Source organism: Thalassophryne amazonica, chromosome 9, assembly GCF_902500255.1.
Source record: "Thalassophryne amazonica chromosome 9, fThaAma1.1, whole genome shotgun sequence".
Taxonomy (NCBI): Eukaryota; Metazoa; Chordata; class Actinopteri; order Batrachoidiformes; family Batrachoididae; genus Thalassophryne; species Thalassophryne amazonica.
In genome coordinates, this window is record NC_047111.1 from 24685404 (window position 1) to 24708333 (window position 22930).

Here is a 22930-nt window from a genome sequence, read left to right on the forward strand (position 1 = left end):
GAAGTTGCTGGATATTGGCAGGAACTGGTACACGCTGTCGTATACGCCGGTCCAGAGCATCCCAAACATGCTCAATGGGTGACATGTCCGGTGAGTATGCCGGCCATGCAAGAACTGGGACATTTTCAGCTTCCAAGAATTGTGTACAGATCCTTGCAACATGGGGCCGTGCATTATCCTGCTGCAACATGAGGTGATGTTCTTGGATGTATGGCACAACAGTGGGCATCAGGATCTCGTCACGGTATCTCTGTGCATTCAAAATGCCATCAATAAAATGCACCTGTGTTCTTCGTCCATAACAGACGCCTGCCCATACCATAACCCCACCACCACCATCGGCCACTCGATCCACAACATTGACATCAGAAAACCGCTCGCCCACACGACGCCACACACGCTGTCTGCCATCTGCCCTGGACAGTGTGAACAGGGATTCATCCGTGAAGAGAACACCTCTCCAACGTGCCAAACGCCAGCGAATGTGAGCATTTGCCCACTCAAGTTAGTTACGACGACGAACTGGAGTCAGGTTGAGATCCAGATGAGGATGACGAGCATGCAGATGAGCTTCCCTGAGACGGTTTCTGACAGTTTGTGCAGAAATTCTTTGGTTATGCGAACCGATTGTTCAGCAGCTGTCCGAGTGGCTGGTCTCAGACGATCTTGGAGGTGAACATGCTGGATGTGGAGATCCTGGGCTGGTGTGGTTACACGTGGTCTGCGGTTGTGAGGCTGGTTGGATGTACTGCCAAATTCTCTGAAACCCCTTTGGAGACGGCTTATGGTAGAGAAATGAACATTCAATACACGAGCAACAGCTCTGGTTGACATTCCTGCTGTCAGCATGCCAATTGCACGCTCCCTCAAATCTTGCGACATCTGTGGCATTGTGCTGTGTGATAAAACTGCACCTTTCAGAGTGGCCTTTTATTGTGCACAGTCTAAGGCACACCTGTGCACTAATCATGGTGTCTAATCAGCATCTTGATATGGCACACCTGTGAGGTGGAATGGATTATCTCAGCAAAGGAGAAGTGCTCACTGTCACAGATTTAGACTGGTTTGTGAACAATATTTGAGGGAAATGGTGATATTGTGTATGTGGAAAAAGTTTTAGATCTCATACAAAATGGGAGCAAAACCAAAAGTGTTGCATTTATATTTTTGTTGAGTACATTTTTTTCAAAAACCATATGGATTTGAATCACATATGATTGCATCAGCCAAGCTTGAACCTTCATGCGCATGCATGAGTTTTTTCACACCTGTCGGTTGAGTCATTCGCCTGTGAGCAGGCTTTGAGTGATTTGGAGCTTTGCTGCATCAATTTTTTCCTGAAACTGTAAGAGACCTCCAGGTGGACACCATTCGAAAAATTAATATGGCTTTCAGGGACGATTTTATGGGGATTATACAGATTAAGGAGTGCTCCAGCTGGTTTAAAGACCGCTCACAGCGTCTGAGAGCGCGGCGCGCTCCGAGCGCCGATCAACAGGCTCAAACCCCGCTGAAACAGCCAGATCATTTCCAACGTGAAGGCTTTGTTGATCCGGGACGTTGTCTGACTTTCACAAAAAGGCAGAAGACGTGGACATCAGCACTTTTTCGGCACATTCCACTGTTACAGGAGTTTTTTTCATGGAAAAAGAAGCAGATGAATGTGCCACCGTGCCGCTCATGGCGCGGGACAAAACCACCTCCGTGTTGGTCTCTCAGGACGGCTTTCAGGTGACTTTCAGACGGCTTCTGGTTGCTTTTCAGTCGTGTGAATATCCGAGAAATTGAGCATGAGCTGGACATGCCCCAACATGTCCTGTGAGGCTTCATCACGGCGTTGCTTTGCACCATGTGGCTCCGCCGCAACGCGCGGAATTCCTCCGCACGTCTGTCTCAATGTGCCGAAAAAGTGTTGATGTCCATGTCTTCCGCAATTCCCGTGCTAGTCAGACGACATACCGGATCAAGACAGCGTCCAGTTTAGAAATGAACGGCACATTCCACTGTTACAGGAGTTTTTGTCATGAAAAGAGGAGTGGAGGAAAGCTCCAAATCATTCCGCCATTTCCTTAACGACGAGAGGGGTGGACCAGTGCTCACTCAAAGCCTGCTCACAGGTAAATGACGCAACCGACAGGCGTGAAAAAACTCACACATGCGCACGAAGGTTCAAGCTTGGCTGATGCAATCAGACGTGAGTCAAATCCATATGGTTTTTGAAAAAATAAAAAGGTCCGATACTTTTCTAACAGACCTCGTATATATATATATATATATATATATATATATATATATATATATATATATATATATATATATATATATATATATATATATATATATATAGTCGAATAGCTTGGGGAACCTGAACCTGCACTCGATACCTAAGTGAAGCTTTGAGTCGGACCTTCTGATCCATCAGGTGTCAACACAAATGTCAAACTCCACCCGTCTCCTCCTCCACCAGCCTCTCCACAGCTCTATAAATGTCATTTCATCATGCACCTGTCTTCATTATGACTACTTTTTCACTTTCCACCCGTTCCTGGCGCACTGTCATTGCTCATCTTTTTCTTTTCTTTCATCTCTCTTCTATCATTCTGCTCCACTTCTCTACAATCCAGAATGATTCCCTCCTTCTGTTTTCAGAAAGACGTGCGGGCGGATTGCAGCGTCGGCTCGCAGCCGCTGCGACGCTCCGCCACAGGAAAAACACCTCCGTTGGAAGCCTTAAGGACAAGTTGGAACATGTCCAGCTGTTAAACAATTTCTCATATACTCACTCCACTGAAAGCCATCAAAAGCCGCCTGGATTTTACAAATGGTTATCAACACGGAGGTGTTTTTCCTGTGCCGCTGCACCGTGCCGGACCCGTCCGCACGTCTTTCATTAAAAAAATCTCCTTTAACAGTGGAATATCCGGATAAAATGCTGAAACTTCTTCTGAAACTTCTGTTCTCTCACGACGTCCTGGATCAATAGAGCCTGAAATGTGGAGGTTTTCAGCTTGAAACAGGCTGACGACGGCGCCTGGGAGTGCTGCACGACATCTCGCTCTGTGGGAAGTCCTTAAAGCGACAGTATCATCTCAAAATCTCTCATCAGCTGTTAAAATTTTCACCGAAAACCAGCTTAATTTTTCGAACCGTGTCCACTTCGATGTGTCTCACAGGTTTAGAAAAAATTTTGATCAAACAAAGCGCCAGTCTCTCAGCAACTTCTCAGACAAAGGAATTCCGACGAGGGGCTGGACGACTCCTCCCACAAGGAGTGCTCACAGGCGAATGACGTCACCGACAGGCGTGGAAAAACTCACGCATGCGCATGAGGGTTCAAGCATGTCTGACGTAAAAACATATGAATGAAATCCATATAGTTTTTGAAAAAAATAAAAAGGACCTATACTTTATTGACTGCCCTCGTATATATATATATATATATATATATATATATATATATATATATATATATATATATATATATATATATATATATATGAGGTCTATTTGAAAAGTATCCGACCTTATTATTTTTTTAAAAAACCATATGGATTTGAATCACGTGTGATTGCATCAGCCAAGCTTGAACCTTCATGCACATGCGTGAGTTTTTTCACGCCTGTCGGTTGCGTCATTCACCTGTGAGCAGGCTTTGAGTGAGGAGTGGTCCACCCCCTCGTCGTTTTTTTCATTGTTTAGGAATGGCTCAGAGACTGCTGCTTTGCTTGATCAAAATTTTTTCAGAAACTGTGAGGGACATCAAAGTGGACACCATTTGAGAAATTCAGATGGTTTTTGGTGAAAATGTTATGGGCTTCAAAGAGATTACGGAGTGTTACTGTCGCTTTAAGGACAGCCCAGAGCGACTGGTGGTGCGCCGCGCTCTGAAGCTGCCATCGACAGGCTGAGCGACCATTTAATTTCTAAATGGATGGCTGTATGGATCCGTGACCATCGTGTGCAATTTCTCTGGTTATCACAAGAGCTGGAAATCAACCATTTTCTGGCAGATTTCACTTTTAACAAGATATTTTGTCATGGAAAGCCGAGCGGATGCTTCGCGCATCACGATGGATTCGCTACTGGAACGAGACAAAACCACCTCCGTTTTGGTCTCACAGGACGGCTTTGAGATGGTGTTCAGACAGCTGTCTGTGGTTTTTCCATCGAGTGATTATCCGAGAAATTGTGGATGTGCCTGGACATGCCAGAACATGTCCTGTGAGGCTTCATCACGGCGCCTCCTCTCCTCTTTCCATGACAAAAAACTCCTGTAACAGTGGAATGTGCCGTTCATTTCCAAACTGGACACTGTGTTTTATCCGGGATGTTATCTGACTAGCACAGGAATTGTGAAAAGACGTGGACATCAGCACTTTTTTGGCACATTGAGACAGACGTGTGGAGGAATTCCGCGCGTCGCGGTGGTGCTGCATGACGCAAAGCAACGCCGTGATGAAGCATCACAGGACATGTTCTGGCATGTCCAGGCACATCCACAATTTCTCGGATAATCACTCGATGGAAAAACCACCGACAGCTGTCTGAATGCCATCTCAAAGCTGTCCCGTGAGACCAAAACGAAGGTGCTTTTGTCTCGTTCCAGTAGCGAATCCATCGTGACGCGCGAAGCCTCCGCTCGGCTTTCCATGACAAAATCTCTTGTTAAAAGTGAAATCTGACGGAAAATGGTTGATGTCCAGTTCTTGTGATAACCAGAGAAATTGCACACTATGGTCACGGATCCATACAGCCATCCGTTTAGAAATGAAATGGTCGCTCAGCCTGTCGATGGCGGCTTCGGAGCGCGACGCACCACCAGTCGCTCTGGGCCGTCCTTAAAGCGACAGTAACACTCCGTAATCTCTTTGAAGCCCATAAAATTTTCACCAAAAACCATCTGAATTTCTCGAATGGTGTCCACTTTAATGTCCCTCACAGTTTCTGAAAAATTTTGATCAAGCAAAGCGGCAGTCTCTGAGCCATTCCTAAACAATGAAAAAAACGACGAGAGGGGTGGACCACTCCTCACTCAACGCCTGCTCACAGGCGAATGACGCAACTGACAGGTGTGAAAAAACTCACGCATGCGCACGAAGGCTCAAGCTTGGCTGACGCAATCACACGTGATTCAAATCCATATGGTTTTTGAAAAAAATAATAAGGTTGGATACTTTTCTAACAGACCTCGTATATATATATATATATATATATATATATATATATATATATATATATATATATATATATATATATATATATATATATATATATATATATATTTCACTTGGTCTGCTAAGTTATTTTGCCAGTGATGGTTTCTTTTATCTTTCTTATACTCCAGGGGTGGCCAAGTTCGGTCCTCGAGAGCCACATTCCTGACACTCTTAGTTGTCTCCCTGCTCCAACACACCTGAATCCAATGAAAGGCTCATTAAAAGTCTGATAACGAGTCTTTCATTGGATTCAGGTGTGTTGGAGCAGGGAGACAACTAAGAGTGTCAGGAATGTGGCTCTCGAGGACCGAACTTGGCCACCCCGTTATACTCAAACTCAATTATGGAGTGGAACCCCTAATCTCTTGTATGTGTACAATGACACGTAAAGCTTCTATCCAACCATTTACAAGGGAAGTAGTGATAGATTTGTTGTGGCTAATAAGCAGTTAAAACAGTGTTGTTGATGTGTTTTTATTATTATTATAATATTTCATAAAATTTACATTTTTAAATGTGATCAATTAATTTTTATGCAATGCAATATTAAATTATGGAAGTAAAGGTACATAAAGCAAAATTAGATTAAATAAATTTAAAATTAATTACATATTACATGTAATTAAAAGATAATTTAATTTAATATTAAATTAATTGAATATTTTATTGAATGAAATATTAAGCAGCTCATCCCACACTTCCCTATCATCGGCCAAGTACGAAAACTCCTGGGTCACTCACAAACCTGAAGGGAGATTTTTTTAATTGCAAAATTTTAATATAATATTTCATTCTACAGTTAATATTATAATTTCTTTTCATAAATGGACTGCATTTATACAGCGCTTTTCCATCTGCATCAGACGCTCAAAGCACTTATAAATAATGCCTCACATTCACCCCGATGTCAGGGTGCTGCCATACAAGGCGCTCGCTACACACAGGGAGCAATAGGGGATTAAAGACCTTGCCAAGGGCCCTTAGTGATTTTCCAGTGAAGCGGGGATTTGAACCAAGGCCATTTTTTTCCTCAAAATGCAAAACAGTTTAATATGCAAGCACAATGATTAGATTACATATGATAGTAATTTTTTTTAACCTACCTTCATCCCGGGGTCTGTTCATTGAAGACTCATCTTGTTTTTTGGTGAGTGGACCTACAGTTGAAAAAGAAAAGAGTAAAAGGACAAAATTAACAAATGCATTTGCATAACATAATAAAACAAAAACAATTAAAGTGAGAGAAATCAAAAACCTGACAGCTATTAATGGTTTACATTAATCATTTGCCCACAACTGAGGTAAACTAATGTGCTTTAATTTCTCCTAATCTGAATCATTTAAATCTCTAATCTGTTCTGATTCGGTCTTTCAAGACTCTCCCCAAGTGCGTCCTGTCCCCGGTGAGAACAACGCTGCAATCTGAAGGCAAAAAGTCGCTGCACGCTCCAAAGAGACGTGACCACCAAAACTTCTTCTTTGTCTTTCGGCTGTTCCCGTTAGGGGTTGCCACAGCAGATCAATCGTTTCCATCTTACCCTGTCCTCTGTATCTTCCTCTGTCACACCAACCACCTGCATGTCCTCTCTCAGCACATCCATGAACCTCCTCTTTGGTCTCCCTCTTCTCTTCCTGCCTGGTGGCTCCATCCTCAGCATCCTTCTCCCTATATACCCTGGGTCCCTCCTCTGCACATGTCCAAACCATCTCAATCTCGCCTCTCTGACTTTGTCTCCAAACCGTCCCACCTGAGCTGTCCCTCTGATATGTTCATTCCTAATCTTGTCCATTCTTGTCACTCCCAAAGAGAATCTCAACATCTTCAGCTCTGCCACCTCCAGCTCTGCCTCCTGTCTTTTTGTTAGTGCCACTGTCTCTAAACCATACAACATAGCTGGTCTCACTACTGTTTTGTAAACTTTCCCCTTCACGCTTGCTGATATTCTTCGGTCACAAATCATTCCTGCCACCTTTCTCCACCCACTCCACCCTGCTTGCACTCTCTTCTTCACCTCTCTACCACACTCTCCATTACTTTGAACAGTTGACCCCAAATATTTAAACTCATCTACTTTCACCACTTCTACTCCTTGTAACTGCACTATTCCACTGGGCTCCCTCTCATTCACACACATGTACTTAGTCGTGCTTCTACTGACTTTCATTTCCCTTCTCTCCAAAGCATATCTCCACTTCTCCAGACTAGACTCAACTTGCTCTCTACTCTCACTACAGATCACAATGTCATCTGCAAACATCATAGTCCATGGGGACTCCTGTCTGATCTCATCTGTCAACCTGTCCATCACCACTGCAAACAAGAAAGGACTCAGAGCTGATCCTTGGTGTAATCCCACCTCCACCTTGAATGAGTCTGTTATTCCGACTGCGCATCTCACCGCTGTCACACTATTCTTGTACATGTCCTGCACTACCCTAACATACTTCTCTGCCACTCCAGACTTCCTCATACAATGCCACAACTCTTCTCTTGGCACCCTATCATAAGCTTTTTCTAAGTCCACAAACACATGTAACTCTTTCTGTCCTTCTCTGTACTTTTCCAACAGTATTCTCAGAGCAAACATTGCATCTGTAGTGCTCTTTCTCGGCATGAAACCATATTGCTGCTCACAGATCTTCACCTGTTTTCTAAGCCTAGTTTCTACTACTCTTTCCCATAACTTCATGCTGTGGCTGATCAGCTTTATGCCTCTGTAGTTACTGCAGCTCTGCACATCACCCTTGTTCTTGAAAATAGGAACCAGCACACTTCGTCTCCACTCCTCAGGCATCCTCTCACTTTCCAAGATTTTATTAAACAATCTGGTTAGAAACTCTACTGCCATCTCTCCTAGACATTTCCATGCCTCCATTGGAATGTCATCTGAACCAACTGCCTTTCCACTCTTCATCCTCTTCATAGCAGCCCTCACTTCTTCCTTGCTAATCTCTTTTACTTCTTGATTTACTCTCACCACATCATCCAGCCTTTTCTCTCGCTCATTTTCTTTATTCATCAACTCTTCAAAATATTCCCTCCACCTTCTCAGCACATTACCATGTGCATCTTTTACCCCCCTAACCTGCTGCACATCCTTTCCAGCTCTGTCCCTTTGTCTGGCCAATCGGTACAAGTCCTTTTCTCCTTCCTTACTATTCAACTTCTTGTACAGCTCGCAATATGCCTTTTCCTTTGCTTTTTGCCATTTCTCTTCTCGCCTTACGCCGCATCTCCTTGTACTCCTGTCTACTTTCTTCATCTCTCCGACTATCCCAAAACCTTTTCGCCAACCTCTTTCTCCTTATGCTTTCCTGGAACTCTTCATTCCACCACCAGGTCTCCTTGTCTTCCTTCCACTGTCCAGATGTCATACCCAGTACTGCCCTAGCTGTCTCCCTCACCACATCTGCAGTACTTTTCCAGTTGTCCAAAATTGCTTCCCCTCCAACTAGTGCTTCTTTCACCTGCTCGCTAAATTTCACACAACAGTCTTCCTCCTTCAGCTTCCACCATCTGATCCTTTGTTGAGCTCTCACTCTCTTCTTCTTCTTTACCTCTAAAGTCATCCTACAAACAACCATCCTATGCTGTCTAGTGACACTCTCTCCGGCTACCACCTTACAGTCTGTGATTTCTTTTAGCTTGCATCTCTTATAAAGAATGTAGTCCACCTGTGTGCACCTTCCTCCACTCTTATATGTTACCCTGTGCTCCTCCCTTTTATTAAAGTAGGTATTCACCACAGCCATTTACATCCTTTTTGCAAAATCAACTACCATCTGTCCTTCCCCATTCCTATCCTTGATACCATGTCTACCCATTACTTCCTCATCACCTCAGTTCCCTTCACCAACATGCCCATTGCAGTCTGCTCCTATCACCACTCTTTCATGCTTGGGCACACTCTCCACCACCTCATCTAATACACTCCAGAAATCTTCTTTCTCCTTCATCTCACAATCTACCTGTGGGGCATATGCACTGATGATATTCATCATCTCCCCTTCAATTTCCAACTTCACACTCATCACCCTGTCAGACACTCGATTAACCTCCAACACACTTTTAACATACTCTTCCTTTAAAATGACCCCAACACCATTTCTCTTCCTGTCCTCACCATGGTACAACAACTTGTACCCACCGCCGATGCTCCTGCTCTTACTTCCCTTCCACTTGGTCTCTTGCACACACAATATGTCTGCCTTTCTCCTCTCCATCATATCAGCCAGCTCTCTCCCTTTACCAGTCATACTACCAACATTCAAAGTCCCCACTCTCATTTCCACCCTTCTAGTTTTCTTCTTCTCCCGCTCTTCGTGGCAACGTTTTCCTCCTCTTCTTCGTCGTCTTCGCCCAGCAGTAGCCCAATTTCCACCGGCACCCTGTTGGGCAATAGCACCGGTGGCGGACGTTGTTAACCCGGGCCGCGACCGATCCGGTATGGGAATTCGATTCTGAGTCTGCATAGTTGGGTTGGCTTGTTTTACGCCGGATGCCCTTCCTGACGCAACCCTCCTCATTTATCCGGGCTTGGGACCGGCACTCAGAATGTACTGGCTGCACACCCCATGTGGCTGAGTTACGTGACCACCAAAACACATCGCTGAAATCAAAATCACGCACACGACTGCATATTTACTCGTGCATATGTGTGACTTATGAGCGCACACTGGAAACAGTTAAATGCCAGCTGAGGTCTGTGTGAAATGTTCTGATATTTATCCTGCCTGCAACGGCTTGTGAGAGGATTCTCCTCACCAAGGTCACAGAGGAGCACCGCGCAACAAGCTTTACCGTTAAATGCTCCACAAGCTGCAGCCAGCAACGGCCTTTATCACAGTGACCAACCTCTTTAAATCTCCCTGATAAAAATCACATTAATTTGCTTTTACTTGACATCAAGCTGTCAGTGGCACCTTCCATCAGCCCATTATTACCCCTGTTTTTTTTTTTTTAATTTTGAAAGTCATTCTGAGTCTGCATTACACTTCAGCAAGAAAGCCATTAACCCTTTTGACCTTGGCGCATTTTGGGGCACTTTTAGCCTAAATGACATCCCCAAGGTTACAAGGTTTTTTTTACATGTTAGAAGAGTCATTTTCTGTCTACCAGCGGACAGAGAAGCTTTTAAAATTTCAGGAAAATAAGTCGGCATCAAGTTTAGATGTTCGCTGGTTCAGACAGTAAAATATATTGCTGGAGTGAGGATTTTATTTCACATGTTGAATTTTTCAATGTGGTTATTTCAGGAATGCAGCATAACCTTGATTAGTGGGGGGTACAGCGGGGTGTTGCAGCTCCCCCTGCTGGAAAAGCAGATGTCACAGCACCCCCTGCCAGATGACAAATATAATAATAAAACTTGATGATAAACATTTTAAAACATTTAAAATTGATTCCCTGTTGTTATATCTGTTACAAAGAGAATAGTAACCAATTCTGAATGACACTACAGCCTGCAACAGAATCACTTTTTCTCCAGCATCTACTGATGTGTTGATGCCATAGACTGTATATATACTGGTCAACGCCTGTGTGATGTCACCCATAGGCTTTTTATAGAGGTCTGGAACAGTCAATATGAAGCTCATGTCTGGGCGTCACCATGTTGGCAGCAGTGGCCTCCGAACCACCTAAGCTAACACCTAAAGTTGGTTCGGGTGTTTATTAAATCATATTTTGTGGACTGTACGTTGGTTCTCATAATGAGCTGCTTTGGCGTGGACATTAAAAGCTAGGTGCCACTTATTTTCTCAGTAATTATGCATTAAATGGACCTAATGGATCAGGATACCAATAGCTGCTAAACGTTAGCGTGCAACATTAAATCCGATGAGAGCTTCACTCAGCGTTAATACTGTGGCAGAGATGTCTTAGATGTTCCATTAGGCTATTTCACCACATTATTCCAAGTGTTTGTCATAAAATACTCCAAACAGACACAGCAACAACACAACAGCTTGCGACCGTTTCCCAGTGGATCCTGAGTTATGGTTGGACATTCAGAGAGGTGGAGACACTGAGCCCAGTTGTTGTCACTCAAAGCCATCACGCCCCCCAATTTTAGAGACGTTCTTGGCTTAAAACAGCTTAAACTTAAGAAGCTAGAAAAAAAAATTTGCCTGTTCAGTCGTCATGATGGAAAATGTCTATAGAGACCAAAACCGTCTTATGTAGTTGTTTGTTTCTGCTCTAAATTTGGACATTTTAACATGCATATATATGGGAAGGACCTTTTTTTTGCAGCCAGCCTCAAGTGGCCAGTCAAGGAACTGCAACTTCATCTGACAAGGCTTCCTTTGAGGCCATCGAAGTTTAAAGCTTGGTTGATGCTGAATTTGTGTGTGTGTGTTTGTGTGTGTGTGTGTGTGAGTGTGTGTGTTTAATTGATGTCTGTAGCCTGTCTCAGATTTGAGGGTTTTAAATGAAATGTAGTAATTTTGTGCCTGTTAAATATTGTGTGCAACCTTGGATCTGTTCTTGTCAGCTTTGAGGGAACACCTCCCTACCGCACCCCCAACCCAAATTCTCTTTCCACGGCAATACAAGCCAACACTTCAGATTCACTTATTCATGTAAATGTTGGTAAATATGGAAACTCCAAATGTGGAAAGATTTAGAATTATAGAACAAAATGAAAGAGTTTGTCAGCTGGCAGCACTGTAAAAAAACAACAAAACAACAAAAAACAAAACACACACACACTGTATATATGCACACAACAAAAACAAGACTTTTGTCACCAGCTCCTTTTTTGTGTTCTGCACAGCTGTGTGTGGCAGCCGTCATTTTGCACATATTTTACGCAGTGGGAAGCATGCCTGTTGCCAAGGCTAAACAAAAACTGATAATGACGGGAAGAAATCAATCAGAGATAATCAATGGAATCATCAGCAATGCTCCTGTTGAATCACAGAGAAGGACTTTAAAATTGAAAAGCATCCCAGAAGTGACATCACCGTCATCTCATATCATATCTTAAGATCCTACGGTCAGAAAAACGTCATTCATTCAATCCGTGACATCACAAACACTACGTCCAGGTTGCTGTGCCTGTACCTGTGCCACGCTGGTTTTAGTGTATTAAACACCCCCCCGCTCAGGCTCACAGGTTAAACATGCAAAGCTCTTTGACAGCGTCCTTATCATCTGTTGTCTTTCTCACACTCACCCAGCAGCACTTTTCCTGCATTGCAGCCTCTTATTTTAACAAATGTGCATTGGCTTGCCAAGAGCTTTATCACTCTGCCAGCGTGATACTGACATGACTGTTTCTCACATTCTGCGGGAAACCTAATGGTGAATTGATGACAAGCACTCTGTTACAAAGAACTGCGCATCTATCCACAAAGTACACTCAGGGCATCGCTTCGGTACACCATTACAGTCCTACGTTATCACTGACGTCTCTCTATGAATGCGGTTTCCTGATATAAAATGTTTATCTTTCTCCTAAATGGAAAAAGAATCGATGCTGAGTGGCTTTGCTGCATTCCCCTAATATGCCAATGGAGGGGGGCACATCCTGCCAGAGAGGTGGACGGTGCAGTCGGGGGTTATGGCCTGGAGTGGTAATGAAGCACAGACAGGTAGTCAGACCGGTAATGGATCGAGAGACACATTACTCCTTCATCTCATCAGCAATTCCAGCATACTTAGCACCACTCTAAAACCACACCTCCATGCTCAATGGAGATGAATCCGATTTCGTTCCTGTTGTAAGTGTAACAAAGAGCTAAAACCTGACTCAAACAGACTATCTTGCTTTGTAATGGAACACCAGCTTTCCGCCAAAGGCATCTGATGGACAGTGGACACAAAATGAAAAGATAAAACTGTGCTCATTGTTGGGGAAAGTGTAGTGACACAGACCCACAACAGGGGGCGCAAATGAACGGTCAATAGATGAGCCAAAAGGTAACAATTTAATGTTGTGAATGTGCACAACGATTATACAGACAATCACAGAATCTGATAGCAGTCAATACACAAAGGTGACGTGTGGGCAGGCTCGAGGATAGAAGACATCTGTCCTGAGAAGAGCCGGAACCACACGATTTCCACCGCCACAGAACCCGGTGAATACTGGAGCCGCCAAGTCCCGAATTCCCAGGTGATCATCGTCCCCGACTGTCGGATCTGGTACTGCTGGCGAGGAGCACAAACAGTGAGATGAGGGTGTGTGCACACCCAGTAACAAAAACAGTCAGAAGGTGGAAAGTCACCTCCACCTTTAATCAAACACTCGTGCAGCTCCTGTTAAACCACTTATCTGGTTTGGGTGTGAAGCGTAGCCGTCGCTGTTCACACCAAACGCCAATCCAGCTGATAAGGCACACCACAGGAAAACGGCTGCAAAAGAGTTCAGACTATTATTTAAGTTTAAGTCAGCAGAGAAATTACCTTCACAGGTAGATGATATCTTGGCAGCGAGGTGGAGATGACGTCCGGCTTTTATGGAGTGGATTGATGAAGTGGAGAAGGGTGACAGCTGTCATGAGTCGATGAGTGACAGCTGTCAACCCCGGCTGTGTTCATGGCGGCAGCACCCTCTCGTGCCTGAAGCCCGCACTTCAGGCAGGGCGCCCTCTGGTTGTGGGCCAGCAGTACCTCCTCTTCGGGCGGCCCACACAACAGGACCCCCCCCTCACCGGGCGCCTCCTGGTGCCCGACCAGGCTTGTTTGGGTGACGGTGGTAGAAGTCAGCCAGGAGGGCCGGGTCCAGGATGAAGCTCCTCTTCACCCAGGAGCGTTCCTCCGGTCCATACCCCTCCCAGTCCACCAAATACTGAAACCCCCAGCCCTTACGACGGACGTCCAGGAGCCTGCGCACTGTCCATGCAGGCTCCCCGTCGATGATCCGGGCAGGAGGCAGCGTTGGTCCAGGAGTGCAGAGGGTGGAGGTGTGGTATGGCTTGACACGGGAGACATGAAAGACCGGGTGGATCCGCAGTGAAGCTGGTAGCTTCAGCTTCACTGCGGCCGGACTGAGGACTTTGAGGATCTGGAATGGTCCAATGTAATGTTCCTTCAGCTTAGGGGAGTCCACTTGTAAGGGGATGTCCTTCGTTGATAGCTATACCTCCTGCCAGGGCTGGTAAGCAGGGGCCGGGGAACGCCGGCGGTCTGCATAGGCCTTAGCCCTCGTCCGGGCCTTCAACAAGGCAGAGCAGGCGGTATGCCACACCCATTGGCATCTTCACAGATGGGCCTGGACCGAGGGCACACCGACCTCTCCCTCCACCACGGGGAACAGTGGGGGCTGATACCCCAGACACACTTCGAACGGGGAGAAGCCGGTGGCAGAGGACACCTGGCTGTTATGGGCGTACTCGATCCAGGCCAGATGGTCACTCCAGGCTGACGGGTGCGTGGACGTGATGCAGCGGAGAGCCTGTTCAAGTTCTTGGTTGGCCCGCTCTGCCTGTCCGTTCGTCTGAGGATGATACCCGGACGAGAGGCTCACGCTGGCCCCCAGTTCCCTGCAGAAACTCCTCCACACCTGTGAGGAGAACTGAGGACCACGGTCCGAGATGATGTCCGCTGGTATCCCATGCAGACGCACGACGTGGCGGACCAGGAGGTCTGCTGTCTCCTGGGCCGTTGGGAGCTTCGGGAGGGCCACGAAGTGGGCCGCCTTGGAGAATCGGTCCACTATCGTGAAGATGGTCGTCATGCCCTGGGACGGTGGGAGACCCGTGACAAAGTCCAGGCCAATGTGGGACCAGGGGCGACGAGGCAGCGGTAGAGGCTGCAGAAGTCCTTGTGTCTTCATGTGGTCTGCCTTGCCCCTGGCACAGGTGGTACAGTCCTGGACATACTCCCGGACGTCGGCCTCCATAGACGCCCACCAGAAGCGCTGCCGGACAACTGCCACGGTCCTTCGCACCCCCGGATGACAGGAGAGCTTGGAACCGTGACAGAAGTCCAAGACTGCAGCTCTGGCCTCTGGTGGGACGTATAAACAGTTCTTCGGACCGGTTCCTGGGTCCAGGCTCCGTGCCAGGGCCTCCCGGATGGTCTTCTCCATGTCCCAGGTGAGGGTGGCCACGATAGTGGACTCAGGAATGATGGACTCCGGTGGATCCGACAGCTCAGTCTTCACTTCATCTTCGTGTACCCGGGACAAGGCATCCGATCTCTGGTTCTTGGTTCCGGGGCGATAGGTGATCCGGAAGTCAAAACGCCCGAAGAACAGTGACCAGCGGGCTTGCCTGGGGTTCAGCCGCTTGGCGGTCCTGATATACTCCAGGTTCCGATGGTCACTGAAAACCGTGAACAGCACAGACGCTCCCTCCAACAGGTGTCTCCACTCCTCAAGAGCCTCTTTCACCGCAAGGAGTTCTCGATTGCCGACGTCATAGTTCCGTTCAGCTGGGGTCAACCTGCGAGAAAAGTAGGCACACGGGTGAAGAACCTTATCGGTCTCTCCGCTCTGGGATAGCACGGCTCCTATCCCTGAGTCAGAGGCGTCCACTTCAACCACAAACTGGCGGCTAGGGTTGGGCTGCACCAGAACTGGTGCAGACGAGAACCGGCGTTTCAACTCCTTGAACGCGGCTTCGCACCGATCCGACCAGGTGAAGGGGACTTTTGGAGAGGTCAGGGCTGTCAGGGGGCTAACTACCTGACTGTAGCCCTTAATGAACCTCCTGTAGAAATTTGCAAAGCCGAGGAACTGTTGCAGCTTCCTACGGCTTGTTGGTTGGGGCCAATCTCTCACCGCCGCAACCTTGGCCGGATCAGGGGCGACGGAGTTGGAGGAGATGATGAACCCCAGGAAGGACAAAGAGGTGCGGTGAAACTCACACTTCTCGCCCTTCACAAACAACCGGTTCTCCAGCAACTGCTGCAGGACCTGACGTACATGCTGGACATGAGTCTCAGGGTCCGGGGAAAAGATGAGTATGTCATCCAGATATACGAAGACGAATCGGTGCAGGAAGTCCCGCAAGACGTCGTTCACCAATGCTTGGAACGTCGCGGGGACGTTAGTGAGGCCAAACGGCATGACCAGGTACTCAAAATGACCTAATGGGGTGTTGAATGCCGTCTTCCATTCGTCTCCCTTCCGGATCCAAACCAGGTGGTACGCATTCCTAAGGTCCAGTTTCGTGAAAATTTGGGCTCCATGCAGGGGCGTGAACACTGAATCCAACAGGGGTAAAGGGTATCGATTATGAACCGTTATGTCATTCAGTCCCCTGTAATCAATGCATGGACACAGTCCGCCATCTTTCTTGCCCACAAAAAAGAAACCTGCACCCATCGGGGAGGTGGAATTCCGGATCAGCCCGGCAGCTAATGAGTCCCGGATGTAGGTCTCCATTGATTCGCGCTCAGGACGTGAGAGATTGTACAGCCTGCTGGACGGGAACTCAACACCCGGGACCAAATCAATGGCACAATCGTACGGACGGTGCGGGGGAAGGGTGAGCGCCAGATCCTTGCTGAAGACGTCAGCAAGATCGTGGTACTCAAACAGCACCGCCGTCAGATTGGGAGGGAGTTTAACCTCCTCATTAGCATTTACACCGGGAGGAACCGAGGATCTTAAACAATTCCGGTGGCAGGTTTCACTCCACTGAGCCACAACCCCAGACGGCCAATCAATCCGGGGATTGTGTTTAATCATCCATGGGAAGCCCAAAATCACGCGGGAGGTAGAAGGAGTTACAAAAAACTTAATCTCCTCCCGGTGATTCCCAGACACTACCAGGGTTACAGGTAGTGTCTTGTGTGTGATAAAAGGGAGAAGAGTGCCATCTAGTGCTCGCAACTTCACTGGCGAAGAAAGCGCCACCAGAGGGAGCCCTACCTCCCTTGCCCATCTGCTATCCAGCAGATTCCCTTCTGACCCCGTGTCCACCAGTGCTGGGGCTTGAAGGGTTAAATCCCCGCTCAGGATTGTAACTGGGAGTTGTGTTGAAAGATGTGTATGACCCACGTGAATGTTCTGACCCCCCCTCAGCCCAGTCTCTAAGGGCGGGCGTTTGTGTTTTGACCGTTTGAGGCAGTCTCTCTGCTGATGCTCACTCGAGCCGCAGACAAAGCACTCCACGCGGACCAGCCTCCTCTGTCTGAATGTGGCCCTGCTCGTGTCCCTAGCATCGTCAGCAGGGGGAGCTGTAGCCACACAGAGCGCTGTGGCTGTGGAGTGTGGGGAAGACGGCTCCCTTTCGGACCCGGGAGGAAGAGGGACGGCTTGTGCCTGACCACGCCCTTCGCCTCGCTCTCGTCTGTGTTCTTCTAACCGATTGTCCAATCGTATAACCAAATCGATAAGCTCAGCCAAATCCCGCGGTTCCTCCTTAGCCACCAGGTGCTCCTTCAGGACCGACGACAGTCCGTTTATGAAGGCGGCGCGGAGAGCAGTCATATTCCAGCCGGATCTCGCAGCCGTGATGCGGAAGTCGACTGCATATTTGGCTGCGCTCCGGCGCCCCTGTCTCATTGACAGCAGCACGGTAGACGCGGTTTCGCCTCTGTTAGGGTGATCAAAAACAGTTCTGAGCTCCCTCACAAACCCAGTATAAGAGGCAAGGAGCCGTGAACTTTGTTCCCAAAGCGCTGTAGCCCAAGCGTGTGCCTCACCTTGAAGCAAATTAATCACGTAAGCCACCTTGCTGGCATCAGACGCGTACATCACGGGACGCTGTGCAAAGACAAGCGAACACTGCATAAGAAAGTCCGCGCACGTCTCCACACAACCTCCGTACGGCTCTGGGGGGCTTATGTATGCTTCAGGGGATGGTGGGGGAGTTCGTTGAATGACCAGTGGAATGTCTGTATTCGGCACCGGGTCGGCAGGAGGAGGAGCTGCAGCAGCGCCCTGAGCGCGCGCTTCCACCTGCGCGGTGAGAGCCTCCATCCTGCGATTAAGGATGATGTGTTGCTCGGTCATCAGGTCCATCCGAGCGGTAAAGGTGGTGAGGATGTGCTGCAACTCACCAATCACGCCTCCAGCCGACGCCTGTGCACCCTGCTCTTCCATTGGCTGTCCAACAGATGGTTGACGCCCCTCGGGATCCATGACGCTGGCCGAGATATCCTATTGGTGAAAGTGTAGTGACACGGACCCACAACAGGGGGCGCAAATGAACGGTCAATAGATGAGCCAAAAGGTAACAATTTAATGTTGTGAATGTGCACAACGATTATACAGACAATCACAGAATCTGATAGCAGTCAATACACAAAGGTGACGTGTGGGCAGGCTCGAGGATAGAAGACGTCTGTCCTGAGAAGAGCCGGAACCACACGATTTCCACCGCCACAGAACCCGGTGAATGCTGGAGCCGCCAAGTCCCGAATTCCCAGGTGATCACCGTCCCCGACTGTCGGATCTGGTACTGCTGGCGAGGAGCACAAACAGTGAGATGAGGGTGTGTGCACACCCAGTAACAAAAACAGTCAGAAGGTGGAAAGTCACCTCCACCTTTAATCAAACACTCGTGCAGCTCCTGTTAAACCACTTATCTGGTTTGGGTGTGAAGCGTAGCCGTCGCTGTTCACACCAAACGCCAATCCAGCTGATAAGGCACACCACAGGAAAACGGCTGCAAAAGAGTTCAGACTATTATTTAAGTTTAAGTCAGCAGAGAAATTACCTTCACAGGTAGATGATATCTCGGCAGTAAGGTGGAGATGACGTCCGGCTTTTATGGAGTGGATTGATGAAGTGGAGATGGGTGACAGCTGTCATGAGTTGATGAGTGACAGCTGTCAACCCCGGCTGTGTCCATGGCGGCAGCGCCCTCTCGTGCCTGAAGCCCGCACTTCAGGCAGGGCGCCCTCTGGTGGTGGGCCAGCAGTACCTCCTCTTCTGGCGGCCCACACAACACTCATTGTACATTATGTACAAAGAAATTCAACCTATCCAAATTACAGTTAGACACAATCCCACCACTAGGGGCAGTGAGGAGCAATATCACAGTGTCCGTGGAGCAACTCCAGGTCTATGGACACCACCTTTGCCGATGTCAGTTGCAGTAGCATATTCCTGAATGTGCATGTTTTGTTGGTGGAAGGAAACCCAAACCGACAAGGGGAGAACGTGTAAATTCCACACATAAAGGAAGCGAGCGTTGGTAGACGTGGATCTCGAGACCTAGGCAAGACTCCCCCAGACTCCCATCCAGGGGGAGTCGTCGACTCTCACCCACTTGACGCTATAGAACAGGGTGGTCAATGAGGGCCGAGACACTGCAGGTTTTTCTTGCAACCAATCACCTCTGCAGGTGGGTTCCTGATGAGCTTCTCCCCTGAACATAAACACCTAATTGACAATGAAATCACCTGCTGAGGTGATTGGTAGCAAGCAAAACCTGCAGTGTCTCGGCCCTTCATGGCACATGATTGCCCAACCCGTTATAGAACCTGGAGATAAGCATCGCCACCAGTGGGCATCAGGACCGATATAGGACTTCCTTTCTTCCTTCTTTTCTATTCTTGATGTAAATATCATACATAAAGATTATTTTGGATAACCCTCAGCCAATGAAGACTGTTATTCAGTTTTGCTTCTTTCTCTTCACAGACATATCATGAGTTTGACAAAACTATTCTCTGCCTTCATTTTCTGCAAATTACTGACTGCAGGCTGAAGAATCAATAAAACTGAGACTTTGTTCACCTCAGCTTTATTAACACCCAACGATAGAAAAACAAAACCCATTTAAACACTAGTTACTGCTGAAGGGGGATTTATTTATCTGCCAAGATGGCAAATCTGGTGTGTGTGCGAGTTGATGATGCTCACACTTACACACTTGAATAGAATGACATCATTGTCCATGTTATTTAGATTTACAGTACAGTACCATACTGTTTGATTTCTTAATGACGGATGGATGGAAAAAAACAGTCAGTGATGTGGAAATGTTCATGTATCCATCTCCTGGTTTGTCGAAGAAAACTGGCTGTAAAAGTGATGATTTGGTTGTTATACTTAAGGGTGTGTCTAATGTTTTTACATTGTTTTTGGCTGTATTGTGTTTTGACATCAATCAACATAAGATCAATGTCACTCCAACATCAGAATATGACTTTGATATGATGTTGAAATATGGTTCGGCTTATTACATGTATTATGACCTATTTTAATTTCTGTCAGAAGCCCACGGGAAGTGTATTTATGTATTTATTTATTTATTTGCAAAAAGCAGCAGATGTCTTACTTGTTGATTTTAACATTTATTATATGTTCAATATTATATTGAATATTTAAAATACATTTTGTACTATTTGCTGATGATACTAATATTTTTCACTCAGGGGATAACATAGTACAATTGCACAAGGAAATAACTACAGAAATGAACAAATTAAAAATATGATTTGACAGTAACGGATTATCACTAAATTTAGGTTAGATAAAAATAATGTTATTTGGAAATTGTAGAGTAAACGCACAGGTAAAGATAAAAGTAGACGGGGTAGAAATTGAGAGAGTTCATAAAATTAAATTTTGGGGGGTAAATATAAATATAGACAAAATTAGCTGGAAAGGACAGTGATTGACATTTGTGTTGTCAATCAATCAATCAATTATTTTTTTCAGTGAAGTTTTGTGTGAGTATTTGATGTGTTTTATGAGCCAATTGTTGAAGAAGAATTTCTGTGGCCTTTGTGGGACAGACAATAAAGTTTATTCTGTTCTATTCTATTCAAATATCACACACATACAGAGTAAAGTCTCAAGAAACACTGCAGTAATAAATAAAGCAAAGAAGGTCTTAGATGGCAAATCACTCTCCTTATTTGCAGTACTATGCAGAGGTTTGGGGCAACAACTACAAAACCTCATTATGTTCAATAAATATCCTACAGAAAAGAGCAATACGGATCATTCACAAAGCTGGTTATCAGGATCACACAAACGCATTATTTCCAAAGTCACAAGTACTCAAGCTTATGGATATTGTGCAAAAAGCATAAATAATGTTCAAAGCAAAAAATAATCTATTACCAGGAAATATTCAACGATTGTTCAAAAATCATGAAAAGTGTTACAATCTAAGGAGAAAATGTAACTTTAAAGAATCAAAATTTCTTATGACCAGAAAACATTTTTGTCTGTCAGTATGCAGGGTGAGACTTCTGAAGGGATTTGGTGTGGAAATTAAGCAATGTTCAAATATGAGACAGTTTAAAATGCTGCATATAAATATGATTTTCAAAAGGTATGAGGATGAAGGAGGTGTAGCCAATCACTACTTTCTTGGGGGGGGGTGGGGGGGTCAAATGTCTAGTAATTTATTTTGGTTATTTCGATCCGATTCTTTTCTTTCCTTGCTTTGGCTAGTTTTGCTTGTCTTTTTTGTGGTGTTTGTGTGTATTGTGTTTGTATGGTACATGTAGATTTATATGTGGGACTGTCAATGTGTTAATGGATGGCTATGTGTGTATGTTTATACGTATTAATGCATATATGATGTGTGTATAATTAGGTGTGCATGTATTATAGTATGTTAGGTGCATCTTACTTATGGCATATGTGTTATTTATGATGTAGTAGGTACTGTGTGTGTGTGTGTGTGTGTGTGTGGCTATATGTGTTTATGTCTGTCTGTAGGTATGTATGTATGGAGGTGTGTGTGTGTGTGTGTATATATATATGGGCAATTCTACGGTAACGGAATTACAACAGCAGCAAAATCTGGACTTAATTACGGTAATTCCGTTACCGTAGAATTGCCCATATATATATACTGAAATGTCCACTGTGAGAAACATAATCTAAAAACAAACATCCAGAAATCATGATGTATGATTTTTTAAATAATTTATTTGTATGTTACTGCTATAAATAAGTATTTGAACACTTACCAACCAGCTGGAATTCTGGCTCTCACAGATCTGTTAATTTTTCTTTAAGCAGCCCTCTTATTCTGCATTCATTATCTGTATTAATTGCACCTGTTTGAACTTGTTACGTGTATAAAAGACACCTGTTCACACACTCAATCAATCACACTCCAACCTGTCCACCATAGCCAAGACCAAAGAGCTGTCTAAGGACACCAGGGACAAAACTGTAGACCTGCACATGGCTGGGATGGATGGCCCCAAGAAAACCATCCCAACCGTGAAGCATGGAGGTGGAAACATCATACTCTGGGGGTGCTCTTCTGCAAAGGGGACAGGACGACTGCACCGTATTGAAGGGAGGATGGATGGGGTCATGTATTGCGAGATTTTGGCAAACAACCTCCTTCCCTCAGTAAGAGCATTGAAGATGGGTCATGGCTGGGTCTTCCAGCATGACAATGACCCCAAACACACAGCCAGGGTAACTAAGGAGGGGCTCCGTAAGAAGCATTTCAAGGTCCTGGAGTGGCCTGGCCAGTCTCCAGACCTGAACTCAATAGAAAATCTTTGGAGGGAGCTGAAACTCCAAACCTGAAAGATCTAGAGAAGATCTGTATGGAGGAGTGGACCAAAATCCCTGCTGTAGTGTGTGCAAACCTGATGAAAAACTACAGGAAATGTTTGACCTCTGTAATTGCAAACAAAGGCTACTGTACCAAATATTAACATTGATTTTCACAGGTGTTCAAATACTTATTTGCAGCAGTAACATACAAATAAATTATTTAAAAAAATCATACATTGTGATTTCCGGATTTTTGTTTTTAGATTATGTCTCTCACAGTGGACATGCACCTAAGATGAAAATTTCAGCCCCCTCCATGATTTCTAAGTG

General features: G+C 45.9%; 1 protein-coding gene across 1 annotated transcript in view; it reads right to left on the reverse strand.

Annotated features, from left to right (window-relative positions):
• nlgn2b (neuroligin 2b) overlaps nucleotides 1-22930 on the reverse strand; it is a 233898-nt gene that overhangs the window by 104988 nt on the left and 105980 nt on the right. Inside the window, exon 4 of the mRNA XM_034177805.1 lies at nucleotides 6320-6373. Within this exon, the coding sequence (XP_034033696.1) occupies nucleotides 6320-6373 (54 nt within the window). The remainder of the gene's footprint in view (nucleotides 1-6319; nucleotides 6374-22930) is intronic.